Genomic DNA, 16,235 nt, shown 5'->3' with positions numbered 1-16,235 from the left:
CCCCTGCCATGGGCAGCGACACCTCCCACTGGATCAGGTTGTTCAAAGCCTCATCCAGCCTGGTGTTGAACATCTCCAGGGATGGGGCATCCGTGACTTCTCTGGGCAACCTGTTCCAGTTCCTCATCACCCTCACAGTAAAAAATTTCTTCCTAAAACCTAATCTAAATCTCCCCTCTTTCAGCCTTAAATGGTTACCTCTCAGCCTACCACAATGCTCCCAAGTAAAGGGTCCCTTCCCAACTTTCCTGTAGGCTCACTTTAAGTATGGAAGGCTGCTGTGAGGTCTCCATGGAGCCTTCTTTTCTCTAGGCTGAACAAGCCCAACTCTCTCAGAAAAGGTAGAATTTGTTAAATAGCCTACAAATCACATACATGGTTGGGTTTAGGGTTGTTTTCTGAACACCCTGCAACGATGCTGGCATGTCTGTAAACAATACTTCTGAGGGGCGATGGTGAAGCAAAGACTCAGGGCTCCTGCGGGTGCTAGGGCTCCTGCAGCGGTGGGCAGGGTGGTGTGGTGCCTTTGGAAGCATCAGTGGTGCCTGAGCAGCTGAGGAGGAGGCAGGTGCTACAAGCAGTGAACCTATGAGGGGAACCCCCAGCAAACCACCCCCATGAGGGGAACCCCTTCATCATTTAAAGCCATTTAGTGGCTTTAAATTGAACAGGGGAAGATTTAGATTAGACAGTGGAAGAAATCCTTCACGATGAGGGTGGTGAGGGACTGGCACAGGTTGCCCAGGGAAGCTGTGGCTGCCCCATCCCTGGAGGTGTTCAAGGCCAGGCTGGATGGGGCCTTGAGCAGCCTGATCTAGTAGGAGGTGTCCCTGCCTGTAGCAGGAGGGTTAGAACTGGATGATTTTTAAGGTCCATTCCAAACAAAACCATTCTATGATTCTATGTTTTTACATAAAGATATGCTGATAGACTTGGTATCATTTTTTAAACAAGACACATGACTGGCTTCATAACAGTGTTAAAAGATGGGAATATCAGTGTGACAGCTCATCAGGATTCTATGGGGAAACAGGTCAGCCATCATCTGGAGTCCTGCGCCCAGTTCTGGAATCCCCAGTATTAGAAGGACAAGAAGCTGTTGGAACAGGTCCAGAGGACAGCAGGAAGATGATCTATCTGAGGGCTGGAGCAGCTCTGCTGCGAGGACAGGCTGGGAGAGTTGGGATTGTGCAGCGTGGAGAAGAGAAGGCTCTGGAGAGGCCTCATAGCAGCCTTCCAGCGCCTGAAGGGGCTACAAGAAAGCTGGGGAGGGACTTTTTATGAAGGCATGGAGCGACAGGACGAGGGGGAATGGATATAAATTGGGAGGGAGAACATTTGGATTAGACACGAGGAAGAAATTCTTCCCGATGAGGGCGGTGAGGCACGGGCACAGGTTGCCCAGGGAAGCTGTGGCTGCCCCATCCCTGGAGGTGTTCAAGGCCAGGTTGGATGGAGCCCGGCCTGCTGGGAGGTGTCCCTGCCCGCGGCGGGGCGGTGGGAGCCGGACGCCCTTCCCGGTCCCTTCCCACCCGCCCCGCCGGAGCCGCCCGGGGGCGCTGCAGCGCCGGCCGCGGCCGCTGGGGGCGCGGGCGGGGCGGGGCGGGGCCGTCAGCTGACCGGCCCGCGCGGCGCTGCGCCCGAGCCGCCGCAGCTCAGTCCCCGGCAGCGCCGCGCGCACGGACCCCGCCGCGCCTCGCCGGCGTCTCCTTCCTCCCCTGCTCCCCCCACCCCCGGCCCCGCCGCCGCCCGCGATGCTGCCCCACTTAGCCCTCCTGCTGCTCGCCTCCGCCCGGGCTCTCGAGGTAAGCGGGGCAGGGCTTCCCCTCCGCTTCCCCGGGGCTTTGTCCGCCCGTCCCTGCGGCGCGGCGGGCGGGGGTCGCTCCCGCCCGGGCTGCCGGCGTCGCCGCCGCCGAACGACGGGGGCCGCTCGCTTCCAGCGGGGGCGGCGAGGAGCGAGCCGGCGGCGCTCCCAGACCCCGGGCGGCGCCTTCGCCGCTCCGGCGGGCGCTTCCCCCGTTAACTTCCCCCGGAGCGGCCGCGCAGAGCCGGGAGGGGAAGGGGCGTGCGCCTCCCGGCAGGGCTGGGGGGGAAGGGAAACTTTACCGTGGGGTCGCGGGGCGGGGTCGCGGCGGCATCGCCCCTCGGGGATGCGGGGGGCGAGCGGGGATGCGGGGGGGGGGGGGGGGGCGAGGCTGGGAAATCCGAGCGGGGATGCGGGGGGGGGGCGCGCATCGGCATCGTCCCGCGGGGCTGTGAGATGCGCGCGGGGCTGCGGGGGGCTCGGCGGCATCGCCCCGCGGGGATGCAGGGGGGGATGCGGGCGGGGATGCGGGAGCGGGGGCATCGGCATCGCCCCCCGGGGCTGGGAGGTGCGTGCGGGGCTGCGGGGGGCTCGGCAGCGGGGTTGCGGGGTGCGGGCGGCGGTCCCGGCGGCCTCGCCCCGGGGGGGCGGCGCGGGGGCGGTGCCCGCGGGGAGGAGGGGGCGGTGGGTCCCGGGCGCCGCCGGGCGCTGCCCTCCCCGCAGGCGGGACCGCCGAGAAGATGGCGCCTCCGCAGTGCCGCGGAGAAGGCGCCGCCGCCGAGCCGGCTGCGGCCACCCCTGCCCGCCGGGGCCCCTCCGGGTGGGGCCGGGGCGGGACGGGCCCCCCCGCAGCCGGGAGCCCCGCGGGGACGCCGAGCAGAGCTGGGAGGAGGGGCTGGCCGGGCCGGGTGTCGGTCCTCCCACCGAAAAAAAAAAAAAAAAAGGTGTGGGAAGAGTTATCTCCTGGTCTCTTTCGGCCTCGAGACCTCGATTTCTGTCCTCCTCTTGTATGAACTCGCCCTCCTGCCCGCGGCTGGCGGGGGGGGTTCGGGTGAACGTCAGTATTTAGACTAAAATCAGAGCCTGGCGCTCGGCGCTGCCCCTCGGGCATTGGGATGCAGGCTTGCAGCTCGGGTGACCTTCCCAGGAGGGACCCTGGCACCCAGGGGGCCAGAGGAAACAGCTCTCCATCCCAGCTCTCCATCCCAGCTCTCCATCCCAGCTCTCCATCCCAGCTCTCCATCCCCAACACCGAGGCTGCTGGCTACAGGCTCTCACTCCCAGGCGTGATCTTGCCAATGTTTGAGCAAAGCACGTTGAGCCGAGCAGTCATAAAGATGCTTGGAGGTTTAAAGCTTCCAGTTACAAAACTCATTTGTTTTTCATTGGCTGGATGCCACCGTTTGTTGTCTAAATGCAACAGAAGGAAGTCTCTGCCTTGGGTGCATAGCTGAAGTTAAAAAAAATAATGAGGTTTTATGATTCAGACCATGCTTCAGGGTAGACCCCAGAGGGATGGGCTTTGCTGCTGGGTCCCTGTAGCCCTGGCCTTACAGATTAGGTAGGTAGGTGTTGCCGCTATAAAGGTGATTGCAAGAAAGGGGGCTTAGATTTTGCTTACAAACGGTTTGAGGGAGAGTCTGTATTCAAAGACCTGCAATGGTGTCTGCCTTGGTGATATCCAGAATTTTCAGCGACATCCTTTGCCTTGAAACGTTTGCTGAAATGGGCGTAGTTTCTGCAGAAGCTTTCCGTCTTGCTCTGTTGTTCCATATGAATGTTTGAAGCTTCACATTTATCTTTTATTTCTCATGTTTGACAGCAGGATAGGTTTTGAACATCTGGTCTTCTTGTGATCAGATATCTGTCAGCCTTGATACTCTAAGGTTGATGTTTGAACGAGTGACTGCTTTTATAATTCTAAAATATTTCATAATTGGAATTGCATGCTTGCATTTACTGCACTTGAATTGTCTTCATATGCTGAAGTGGGAAATGTTGGTATTTGAATTAGGTTGTCTTTAGATCTCTTCTGAAACAAAACGTGTTTCCTGCCATTTTAACGAGTTCTTTCTGGAAAGCAGCATAGAACCTGTAGGTTCTATGGAATGATACAAGGAAGGGGGAAAGCAGGAACAAAACATTCTTTCAATATTACACATGAAAAATTCCTTTCTAAAATTACTAGTAATATTTATTTGCGTAGCTTTAAAGGAAATGCTCCTTAGTGATGCTCTGGTGATCTGGTTATTTAGCATGTTGCTTCTGCCACTCTTGTGAATCATACCTACTGGGGTTAAGAAATCCATCAGCTCTCATGATTTGCAAAACTGTCATATTTTTCTCTAGCTGTTTTTTTCACTTAATCTTTTTCCATTGATTGTCTGATTTCGCTAGATAAATACAGCAGACAGGAGCTATCCTTGTGAATTTGTGTGCCTGGTCCCAGTTTATAAATCAAGATATCTTCTAATTAACACATTGAGCTTATTGGGATTTCTGCCTTGCCTGTTTAGCTTGCTCCTCTAGCTCCATGTTAGAAAGAAGACTCTTACCATCTGACTGAAATCAGATTAAGACATTGACATCATACAAGCTAGCCCTCAGATGGCTAGCTGACAAAAAGTATGTTGCCTGACAGTTTTGTTTGTTTGTTTTAAACTGGGTAAGGTAGTGCTTTATAGCTTCTTGATTTTGTTCATTTATATTTTAGTGAAAGACCCTGAATATTTGCTTCTTCATTGTTTAGTTTCCAAGCAGACCTTTAAAACTGACTTTACAGTGTGGGAAGGGGAAGGAAGCCTTTCCTACACTTAATTACAGACTTACAGTTCCTCTTCCCATGGTTCTGTTCCCAGATTGCCCTGGCAAAGGTTTTGTTTGTTGTACGGTCCCTTTTGCAGTTCCTATTTAAAATGCTGCCGTGTTGTGATGGGTGGCTGCGTGGGTAAGTGGGGCAGGGCAGGCATTGAAGGTTCTGGTGCACTGTCAGAATCCTTGGCAGTCAGATGGCTAAGTTAGAAGAGCAAAAAAGGAGCTTCTCTCATTTGTCTTTTGTTTGATTAATGAGCAACAGGCATTTTTGAGATTCACATTCTCTTCAAATGCATTTTCTGGGAAAAATGCGATCAGCTGCTGTGCTTCTTCACAAAGCATGTATGAAAACGTAAGGGAGCTGACAAGATTTTGGTGTTTTTTTAATACATTTTTTTTTCCATGAGCTGTTTGTGTGACAAATGCAACTGATCTTTCTTAATCGGTTTTAATCGATCAGTGTTTAACTGTATGGCAAACCTACAAGAAATATAGATTGCCTTTGATGACTTTCTCTTTGTGTGTGTTTAGTAAACTAAAGGATAATAAACAGCTTTTTTGTAAGTTGTATAAAGAAAAGGTAAGACAGTTTCTTTTAAATGGCAGTCCTTTTCCAATACAGAGGTTAGCAAAGTCGCTTCTGAGCACAGTAAAATCATGTAACTGCTTAATGACTTGGCAGTTATTTTTCTGTGCAGAATAATTTTTTTTGGTGGCTCCGTGAAACAATAAACAAGCTGCTGGATATGGAGATTTGGTCAAAAATTCAGTAAATAGGATCACAAGATCCCAAAAGTAGGTCCACCACCCTTGCCAAAGTAGGGTCAGCTCTGGGATCAGACCAGGAGGCTCAGGGCTTTCTGCAGCTGGATCTTGAAAATGCAGCTCAAGGACAGAGCCTGCACAACCTCACTGGGCAACCTGCTCTGTCTGCCGTTTGGTTGGTCCACCTCCGAAACATGTCTCCAAGCTGTTATTTGTTTATTTTTAAGGCAGTGTCTCTAGTCTTAATTTACATCCTTAATCCTGAATACTCTGAGTAAGTGTCATTTTGACACCTGTCACATTTTCCAAAAAGCATATATAATACCAAAGAGTTGAAAAGATTGATTTGGGTTTGATAAAATAATATTAACACCTATCAAAATATCCTTGTACACATACATGCATACATATGAAGCATTAAAATAACCTAGTATATCACGGAATCATTTAGGTTGGAAAAGACCTTTAGTATCAAGTCTAACCGTAAACCTAACACTGCCAACTCCACCACTAAACCATATCCCTAAGAAGTATAATATATGCAAGTATGTATTGAAATCCTCAATATATTTGCATATTTAATGTATGACATTAAAATCACCATATGTGTACATCTGTATATATACATCATGTTATTGTATAGGCTGTATTAAACCAGTAGGCACTTTCATGCCTCCTTGTATCTAGGCAAGGAGGGTTCTAGACTGCTACTGATAAAATATAATTTGGCTTATATATGGTAATAGATTCATAGAAGTTGTTAGGTGAGCTGTCTAGTGTGGTTTTAACATGTAAGTCTAGAGCTGTGTTTTATTGGATTTAAATTCGGGGGATTTTGAAAAAATCCCGTGGTGTAAGAAGATTAAAAATACAGCAAATTGAAAAAAATACCAAATGACTTTCTGTAAGCTCGGTTAACTATTAGAGCGTGTTCTTGCAAAGAGAGTTTGTGTGGTTGCTGCCAGGCTGAGGAGTGCCAAGGGCAATGTTGATAACGAGCTCCAGCCTGGAATAATTTGGAGACAGAGAACTCCTCTTTAGAGAAGTCAAAACTTTCCACTCTGACCTGCTTTTTTTGATTTAAAACTGAATGCAGTCACTCAGATGACCCCATGTTCTCACAGCTTGATCTGGAATCTACCCTTCTTCCTTGACTCTGTTTCAGAAACATCTACAGTTGAGGTATTGAAAACACATTTTTAGTCCGCTTTGGTGATTTTGTGGCACATTGAAAGAAATGAGCTGTGCCTTATTTTTGGTAGGTGTCATCTTCTGGCAGATGCTTCAGAGACCTGAGTCAGAAAATGGCCACAAGCAGTCAAACTGGCCCAGCTATAAGAGCAGCCAGCTTCTTTGGGGAAAAGAGCACCAACCTCTGAAACCACATCCTCTGAAGTAGATGTAATAGCATTTAATGAAGGTGTTAGTTCCTTTACCTCCCTCTGGTGACCTGCAGCCAGGCATGAACAGTATTTTCACATGTGACCCCTTTTTGGTTCTTGATTGTTGAAAGTTGGTGTTAAGTCACTGCAAAACAAAAATCCCCAAGAAGCCATGTTCAGGGGTGGATAACTCCATTCAGTTCCCAGTGACCCATTTTGAGCTAATCCAGATAGGAATTCCCTGTTGATCCTTTTCTAGTCTGTCTTCCCCTAGAGCAGAGCTTATCTATTCAACCACAACAGATAACATGTGACAGGAATGGGGCAAAACTGGTTGTACCTGTTAGGAGAAACATTTAAAAATTGCTCCTTTTCATAGCTGGCAATCCAGTATGGCAGTGCTATGACTTATGTAATTTCTGTTTAGAATTGCAATTAGTAAAACAAAGCGCACGTCTAATAGGAGCTCAGGATGGAATGAGGTTGAGCAAACCTTTTATAGTTTGAAAACCATATTAATATTGTACTTCGAGATTCTTGAATCAGGAGTTTACACGTATGCAGCCTAAATTTAGGTATTACAGTTTTTTGGTGCTAAAAGATTTGAAATGTACCATTGATATTTTTTTCTTATGAAGGTGAAAGTTGCCTCCTCATTCGCCTCCTCAAAACTTAGAAGTAGTATCCAAAAAAAGATGGGGCAAGGTTTTGGAGTTACTTCCAATCTCCTTGTCATACTATCACATTGCCATTGTGCCTGCAGCAAACCTTCTCTTACCTTATCAGCACATTTTTAAAGTAGGGATTGCTCATTCTGAAGCTCTGACCCTGTGAAATTGATTTTTCTCTAAATTATGGTCTCTGCAAAGGGCCAGTTTTCCCCCCTACACACATACTTTGTTGGATACCATGATAAAGTTTTGAGACAAGCAGCTAGCTTGTTCTTATTTCCATGAGGCACTGGCACAGGTTGCCCAGAGAAGTCATGGATCTTCCATCCCTGGAAGTATTCAAGACCAGGTTGGATGGGGCTTTGAGCATCCTGGTCTGATGGGAGATTTCCCTGCCCGTGGCAGGGTTATTGGAACTGCATGATTTTAGAGGTCCTTTCCAGCCCCAAGCATTCTATAACTCTGTGATGTAGGCGAATGTAGACTGAGGAAAAGAAGAAAACTGTTAATGCAACAAAAAGGCAGTGGTTTTAAAATAACCCTCATTATTTTGAGTTTTCCTGTTTTTCTTTATAGGTGTTGTGAATTTAAATGTACAGAATGTTGATTGATCGGAGTTTAATTGATGAATACTTAGAATATGGAAATGAGAGGGGGTTGTGCATGCATAGCATTAGAAAGCATCTAAACCTGTAGCATGCATTAAGCTGTTGGGTTGTTTAGACTCTCATTTGATTATTTTTTTTCTGCAGCTCTACTACGGGTGCCTCGTCTATCCTCTGCCCAGTTCTCTTAATTATGAAGTGGAATAAAATTACTTCTTAATGGCACATCTTTTAGCATCCTAATTTCATCATTCCTTCCTTTTGTCAGTTCTGTCTTCAATTTCATTAAGCCTCATATTGATCTGAAGTTACTTGACTATGAACTTTTTAAACAGAGTATTCTGGAATTCCAGCTTGCCCTTCTTTCAGTGTTGCATAGCTCCTAGAAATTCATTGCAAGCAATTTGCAGATGAGAATTTGTCTGTAGTTCCAATATCCAGAAGAATATGACTTATGATAATATCAGCTTTACATCATTAAAAAAAACAGAGACAAAACTAACTCACCCCCAACTTAGAATTTATTGTTTAAATTTTAAATTTTAAGCGGTAGAGTAAGAAGAGGAGTTGGAAAGCCTAAAAAGTCAAAGAGCAAATAAGGACCCAGAATACCCGTGAATGTTTGAGGGTGAAGACTTCTGAAGGTCTCCAGAGGACCAGGCCCCTGGAGTCTCTTTCACTTTTGTATAGCTTCATTTCTACTTTGGCATTGTCTTCTTTTGTTTCTAATAATGGTAATACAAGCTATGAGGATTTTTTTTTTCTTCATTTTCCTGCTAGCCTTGGTGCTTAAAAAACTTGTTTCCCCTTTTCCACTTACAGACCATTCTTCATAATCATCACGACATTTCTGAGCTGTTGAGGTGAAGTGTGTCACTTTTCACTGTTGGGCCTGTTTGGACTGAGGCTGAAGGGTCATCTCTGATAAAAATCAGCATTTGCCTGGTTGGGTCACAAACCATGTTATTTTGGTGAATGGCCAAGATGAGATAGGTGGACAGGAGAGGGATGGATGCCAGCTATGGGCAGTTCTACTGTGCGGTCAGGGGTGGAGGGTTATGGTATCAGTTTGTGTTGGCGCCGTGTGCTGAGCTTTGGCTCACCATGGCTGACAGGCTTCATTGAATCCCTGCTTTGATTTTGGGGGGGATCTTTCCTTTGGTCATGGGAGCTAATGCCTTTTTGAAGGTATTTGCAAGAAAATCCTGAGAACAGCTGAGCTCGGAGAGAAAATGTAATCTCTGATAAACAGCAGGGTAAAAATAAGTTGAAGCATTTTACTTTGAAATCACAGTTAAACTATTTCTGCGAACATATTTAAATGAGACTTAGGATTTGTCAAACAGCTTTAGATTAACTACAGCTGCAGTACAAATTCTGAAATACTAGGTTCGTGTTTAAAACTAACAGAAGTTCTGTGGGCAGCGGGCAAAAATACTGAAGATCAAGACCCAGGCTCTGAAGATTGAGGTTGCCATACATTCCTTAGCTCATCTGAACCATCCCTTTTCATTTGAGTGGGGCTGCCCCTGCTTGAATATAGGTGTATGCATAAATGTTTGTTATGTGTTTTAAGAAAATTACGTCTCTTCACTGGTAAGAGGAGGAAAGCTTTAATTAATCTGTCACTTAAAAGAAGACTTCTAAGTAACAAAAGGATGTTATATACTCCTTTTATAAGCAAAAAGACAAAATGTGACTTAGTGCTGTTGACTTGCAAGACTCACGGTAGCTGGTAGGAGTCTGTTTTCTGTTGTTGCTGTAAAACTGGTGTTTGACATTAAAACTAGTAAGTTAGTGGCTTCCTATTTTAAAGACGGCTGTTGAGGCCTGGAGCCCCTATGTAAGATGGGCTGTGGGAAGAATATTAGCATTGGGCACAGCCAGGGGCACCCTCCTTGCGCTCTGTGTGGCTTCCCCCTACCCTGGGCTCCTCTTCTGCCCAGACCTCCTGCTCCCTTGTCACCCCAGCTCTGAGGAGTGGAGTGAGTTCCAGTAAACTTGGCACAGATTTGAAGTTGCCTTGTTGTGTGTTGGATGTGGTTTTTCAGGAGCTGAGCCTATCTTTTCCAAGAAGGGCTCCGGGAAGAGACGGACAGGACAGGAATCAATGGCTCTGATGGATAGAGGGTTTTTTTGTGCTTTGTTTTGGTTTTGTTTTTTTTTAAATAAAGTGGTTTTTAATACTAAAGCCAGATGAGAAAAAAACATCTGTAATTTATCAGAAGGAAGACTGAACAGTGACTTAGTTCCTTCTGCAGAAAGGAAATACTGGGCAAGGAAAGGCATGCCAAGTACCGCTGTCTGGAAGGCATTCGGATAGGGAACCAGGGACATATTTTTGACAGTGCATGCTTGGGGCAAGCTAAGAAGGAAATATTATTTTGCCCCCAGATGTCAAGACTGGACAATTGATTTTCCAGAGAGTTAAATACAAGACGTTGGGCTCCATTGTAGTAAACAGGAGAAATAGAATAGCCTGTGCTGTACAGGAGGTCACATCAGATGTACTTGGTTCAAAACGTGGGATTTAATTTCTGTACACACGGGGAATTCCCAGTATCTTTAAACACACACCCTGAGGGGAATGTAGATAACACTCTTTGCAAATACAGCATAAGTTATTTTCTCATTAGTTTTAGGATGTGACTTTTGGTGTTTGTTTTGCAAAAACATAGTTAAACCTTAATCTTGATTTATTTATTTTTTTTTAAAACCATTGTGAGTTAGCATTTTCTGTGACAAACTTCTTGGTATGGTTTGGGATTTCACAGATAAAAATGCATTATTATTTGCAGAACTATTCAAGGAAACAGTTGGAAAGTGTCTGTTCTTAGTGTTCAATTATGATAAAAAGTGAGCAGTAAATTTTCTGAACCATTTAAAAGGTTTAGTTTTTATCAGTCCTGCTGAAGCAAACGATGTTGAGTTGGACACCGTCAGGCTAGGCTAGTTGGATGCTGCTGGGTAGTGCTGAACAAGTTTGAATTCTGTCTGCTTACCTGTTTCACACATTCAGCTTAGTTTCATCCTTCTCTGAAACAGAAATTTTAAAGAAATAAATAAACCATTTTTAAGGAGTTGGTTGGAGTTGTAAATGGCCTTAGCAGCTAAGTAGTATTATGCATTTTCAAGTCGTCTCATTTTTTAAATCGGTGAGCCTGCAAGAGAAGAAAACCTTGGGAAGATGATGACTAAATAATGTATCTTGGGAGCGATAGTTCTCCAGTGTTTCTGGAACAGCTGAGGCTGGTGTAGCAGGCCATGTGAGCCTTTGGGGAATGCTGTGTTTAAGCTTTAATGCAGACTTTATGCATGTCCGTTCTTTACTGGTTTGGTTTTGGTTTTTATTTTAATTACAGGGAATATTTTGGGTAGGGAAATATTTAAAATGCATAGCATGTAGTGTATTGGAAATCTCCAAGTGAAATTTCATTATGATACCCTTGCCTCAGCTGCCAGCAGCTCTCCCTGGAATTGGTCTTTTGACAAGATAGCAGGGAGATGGAAGAAAACTAGAGTGATGGTGGGTCTATTTGCTCCATCACAGTATCATTTGTTTTGTTCATAATGTATTTGTCTGAAGTCTTAAGATTTGCTTTGAATTCTTGCCTTTAGTTTGTCCTTTACAAAAGCAAAGGGTGGGTGGGCACACCTCTCGGGTTCTCCCTCCCTTTGCAGAGCTGTTTTGCTGCTATTCTCTGCAGCTCTGCTGCCTGTCTTGCCCTGGTGGGTGTTGTCAGGAGCCATCTCTTCAGGAGATTTTGGGTGTCTTCCACACAGATGAATATTCCTGTTCTTATTTACTGTGCAGTCAATAAACTCCTTTGTAATTATTGTTAGGTTTGTCTACGGGTCAGTGCTGTCTCTGTCAAGTTTTTGGTATTCAGGTGCTTCTGTCTTACTCCAGGAATTTAAATTCTTGTGTGAGGAGAAACAATGCAGTATAAGGCTCACAAAAAAAAAAACAAAACCAAAAAAACCAACCAACCAACCAAACAAAAAACCACATACACAAAAAAAACACAAGAGAAAAAACAAGCAAACCCACCCCCTTCCCCAATTGTCACTCAAGCTTTCTTACTTTGAGACTGTGGTGTTGCTGGCTTCCTAATTTAAAGACTGCATTTAATCGTGTCGGCAGCCAAATTGCTGGTCTGCCTGAAGGTGATATTCAAGGGAAGAAAACCAGGAACACTTCATGCTGCTCTGTGGTGTATGTTGTTTTTTTACAGAATGAACATTTTTCCCAAGTCCATGGGAAGAGGCAATAAACAACTTTCACTAGTTTTCCATAAACACTTAATATCTCCTGCAAGAATCAAGTGGAAGAAAGGGAGAAAGCCTTACAATTACTGATTAATTTTAGGTAGTTTAGCACTTCCTAATTAAAATCCCTATAGGTTTTGGTAACATATACCTTGAAGACTGAAATGTCTATGGCTTTGTTTGAGTTAACACTATATGTTGTAGGACACTGATGCAAGTCTCCTTGCTAAACCAGGTGGTATAGGAATCTGCAACTGATGGGGATTTTTTGAGTCAAAATATTTAGAAAAAGGGGGAGTATTTTTAGCCAGCCATTCCCATGGCTTTTTACATGTAATAAAAAACTTCCTTTGGGAAGTCTCCCTGCGTTTTCAGTCCTCTACATTAACATCGCTTAGTGGCATCTAAATTGGTAAAATGCTGAGAACATCAAAGAATTTGAATTGTGTATGCAAGGACCCCTTGTGCTTTGAAAGGAGAAAATGCATCTGGGGCAAGAATGGCAGGTAAGCTGTGGATCCCTTGCCTGTCCTCTTGGGATGTGTTGCATTAAGTTGCTTTGCTGTGTATGATTTTTACCTTTTCCTTTAGGAAACTGGGGAGGGCACAGCTTTCTGAAGAACTTCCTTTAAAATGATGTTTGTTGTTTCTGGAAATGTACTTTGGAGATTTTGTTTAAACTGGAGGTGTGGAGCAGGTAGGTGTCACTAATTGCAAGCTTGGTATTCTGGTTGCGCCCTTGTGTCTTCTAGAGAGAGTTTATCTCTGGTCAGTGAAGTTGAATATCAAGAACAGAAGATATATAGAGCCTAGAAGTGGTATAGGAGTTCAGCACCTGCAGAGTTGAAGTGAAACTTTGTCTGCCTTTTTCAGCTTATTTATACATCTCTGTGCTAGTGGTTTGTTTTAGTCTACTTGTAAACTTCCCCACCTCTATCTTTTCTTCTCAGACCTGAAATGATACTTTAAAACTTTCTTAATTAAAAAAAATCCAAACAATCAGGCCATGAATTTTTGTTTTGATGGGCTTCTTTCTAGGTGGATTATTTTTGTTGTTTTGGTTTTTTTCTTTTTGTGCATTTTGTTTGTTTGTAAGGGGTTTTTTGTGTGTTTTGTTTTGGTTTGTTTTTTTCACCCAACTCTTGGTAGTTCCCTCTCAAAAATAGTCTTCAGACTGATTCTCCTATCCTTGTTGGATCGCATGTATTCTATTAAGAAATGTTTCCTTTGCCCATAATAGTAAATGCTGTTGGTCCTTTTGGTTTTGGTCTAGCCAGGTTTATGTATGATACGTGGTGTTAGTTATGTCTAGATTTGGTTTAAGCTTGCAAGTTATATTCCCCTATAAGTAGCAATAATGGGCAAATGGCTTGTAAACCAAGAGTTGATAAGCTAATTGCATGAGTTTTGATACTCCTTTTTTAAAAACTCCAAGACCTGGAAAGGATATAATGGCTTTGTTTTCAAAAGCAGCACTCTGGTTATGAATGTCTGTTTGCAGAGCAGAGTAAATAATGCAGCTCTACAGCTTGAATTGTTTTGATTAGGTGTTCAGAAATGGTTATCACAATTGCTGGATTGTTGGCACTTGCAACAGGCAGCTGGGAGTTTTTGAGAAATTGCTCACAGCATACCACAGGAGTGTTGGAAAAAGGAGATTTTGTTTAGACAGCTAAAAATGCAATATTAATGAAAGAGAGCTTGTCATTTGGAATAAGAGTGCTTCATCTCAGTGAGGCTCTACTGTCCCCTCAATCTTCAGTACATTTTTGATTTTGTAATTGGTTTCCATGCTAATGGAAGGGATATTATGATTTGTTGGAGGAAACAGGCTGGTTTAATTTTGTAGATATGGGTATAAGTACTGAATTTGTTTTACATATGGGTGTATTTCTTTTTAATAAAAAGGCATGCTTTTATGTAATGGTGGTTGTGACTGTTCTGGGTTTTTTTCCCCAGGTGAGTTGTTAGATCCATGTACAACTGGTTACTGGAGTACTGCAGAATTAATGCTGAGGTAGAGAATAGGTTTGGTTGCCTCAAACTGTTTGAAATGGGTAGCCCAGTTGTACTTGAAGGTACATTAACTTTAGTAATGCTGGATTAGTTGACACACCCATGTCTCAGGGTGGATATCTCTCTTAGTTCTTAATGATGGGAGGAGATGGGAAAGATGTGCTAAAATTGCATTCTTTACTTGAAGTAATTATTGCTAGGGTAGATGATGCTCAAATATGCCTGCCTTGGCTTTAGTGCTGGAAAGTCTTATTAACTTGTGTTCAGATTGCTTGGCGCATCCTCTGCATTGTCACTGCTGTGCTTGCCACCTCTGCTCCCTGGTCTCTGCCTCCCTTCTTCAGCCACAGGTTTCTGCTGCGTGCCATGACTGTCTTCCAGAAGCACCTCTCCTAAGCCCTCTGCAGGGACGACCTGCTTTAACTTCTAGTTTGTCATAGCATGTGGGTGTACTTGACTCGGATTGTTGTTTTCCCTTCTCCACGTGTGAGCACATACAGTTCCCACGCAGATAATTTTTCTGAGATGTCAGAAAGAAACAATTTTCTCTTAATGAAGCGTAGCTCTTAAGATGATGTTCTTCTGAAGTGGGGTTGAGCAAATGTCTACCGATTCCCTTCTCCTGGGAAAAGGGTACACTGTGTCAAAGCACTATAGTTCACCTACTAGACATCTTTTCGTCAGCTTTGCCTGTACCTTTAGGAGGCAAGGCACTTCTGATAGTTGTGAAAAGTTCTTAAGGCTTTGAGTGGGACAATTTTTTTTCTCCAATAATTCTGAGTGTCTTTATACTACAATGCAGTCATTGTCCATTTGCTAGCAGGTCTGATAGGGCTGTGGACTATTTAGAATAACTTTGCAAAAGCGAAGAAGAAAGACTAGCTTCCTTAAGCTTTTGGAGTAGAATGTGCACCTATTCTTGGAGCTTCCTGAGGCGTGGAAGTGATTGTGCTGAGCCTTGTCTATGTGTCATATACAGCTATCAGTTGATAAACGCTTTTGAAAAGGCGTGTTAAGTCTAAAAAAGGAAAATGTTATCACAATGAATGTAGAGGGTGGAGTAGGTCTGTGTTATGATATGGGTTGGGTCAGTCCAGCACTTTGGTATCAAGGCACTCTGAGTCTGATGATGTTGGTGTTCCCTTTTGATTAAAGTTGATGGCTTTATGCTGTGCCTTTATTGGCATTTATGTTGAAATCACAAGTGTACATGAGGAAAAGGTACTGATGGGCTGACACACTGGGCTGTGGGGTGGCTTTGGCGCACATGGGCTAGCTTCTTTCATGGTGGAACCCCACAAGATGATTTTCTCCAGGAACATGTCTGCAGCGTGCTAGCCCCTCACAGACTCCCACACCGCGTAACTGGACAAAGTGTGATTGGAAGTGAAACACACCAAGGACTGGTGGAAACACAGCTCTGCAGGTCCCCTCTGCGTCTGCTGTAGTTTCAGATGCAGAGGTAGTGAGAAGGACAATGTCTTCCAGCCATGACAGATGTAGGGACACTTAGCTTGTCTAAGGTAATGTAGTCACTGAACTGTAGCTAGAACTATAAGAGAGTGCACTAAAAAGGAAAATGTGAATATCGTACTACTTTGGAAATTCCCATGTGACTGGTTGATGTGATCCAAAGAGTTGCTGCCTCTCCTGTCTCACAGTGTCACCTGCCTAATAAAGGCATTGGGGCTGTTAAGTCCATGGCCAGAAGCTGTGTTTACACACCACTGTCCTTCTGTGTAAGGCTCCACATGAAGGGGATTAGGGGGTCTGGTCTTAAATAGAGTTTGCAAATAGAAAAGTTCAGCTTGAAGACTGTGATTTTTTTACACCTCTGGAATGTGACCATCTGGGAAAAAAAATCAATCAAAGCGGTCCATATCTCTTACAAAGCACTTAGTGACGCCTT

General features: G+C 44.6%; 1 protein-coding gene across 3 annotated transcripts in view; it reads left to right on the top strand.

The window, feature by feature from the left end:
• Nucleotides 1-1,694: 1,694 nt before the first annotated feature.
• Nucleotides 1,695-16,235, top strand: part of APP (amyloid beta precursor protein) — a 214,461-nt gene continuing 199,920 nt past the window's right edge. For all 3 annotated transcript variants that reach the window (XM_069870690.1, XM_069870682.1, XM_069870673.1), the window contains exon 1: nucleotides 1,695-1,805. In XM_069870690.1, coding sequence (XP_069726791.1) covers nucleotides 1,755-1,805 — 51 coding nt within the window. In that variant the 5' untranslated portion in view covers nucleotides 1,695-1,754. The remainder of the gene's footprint in view (nucleotides 1,806-16,235) is intronic.

Source organism: Phaenicophaeus curvirostris, chromosome 1, assembly GCF_032191515.1.
Source record: "Phaenicophaeus curvirostris isolate KB17595 chromosome 1, BPBGC_Pcur_1.0, whole genome shotgun sequence".
NCBI lineage: Eukaryota > Metazoa > Chordata > Aves > Cuculiformes > Cuculidae > Phaenicophaeus > Phaenicophaeus curvirostris.
The sequence above is the reverse complement of the archived record's forward strand: the minus strand, read 5'-3'. Positions and strand labels throughout refer to the sequence as shown.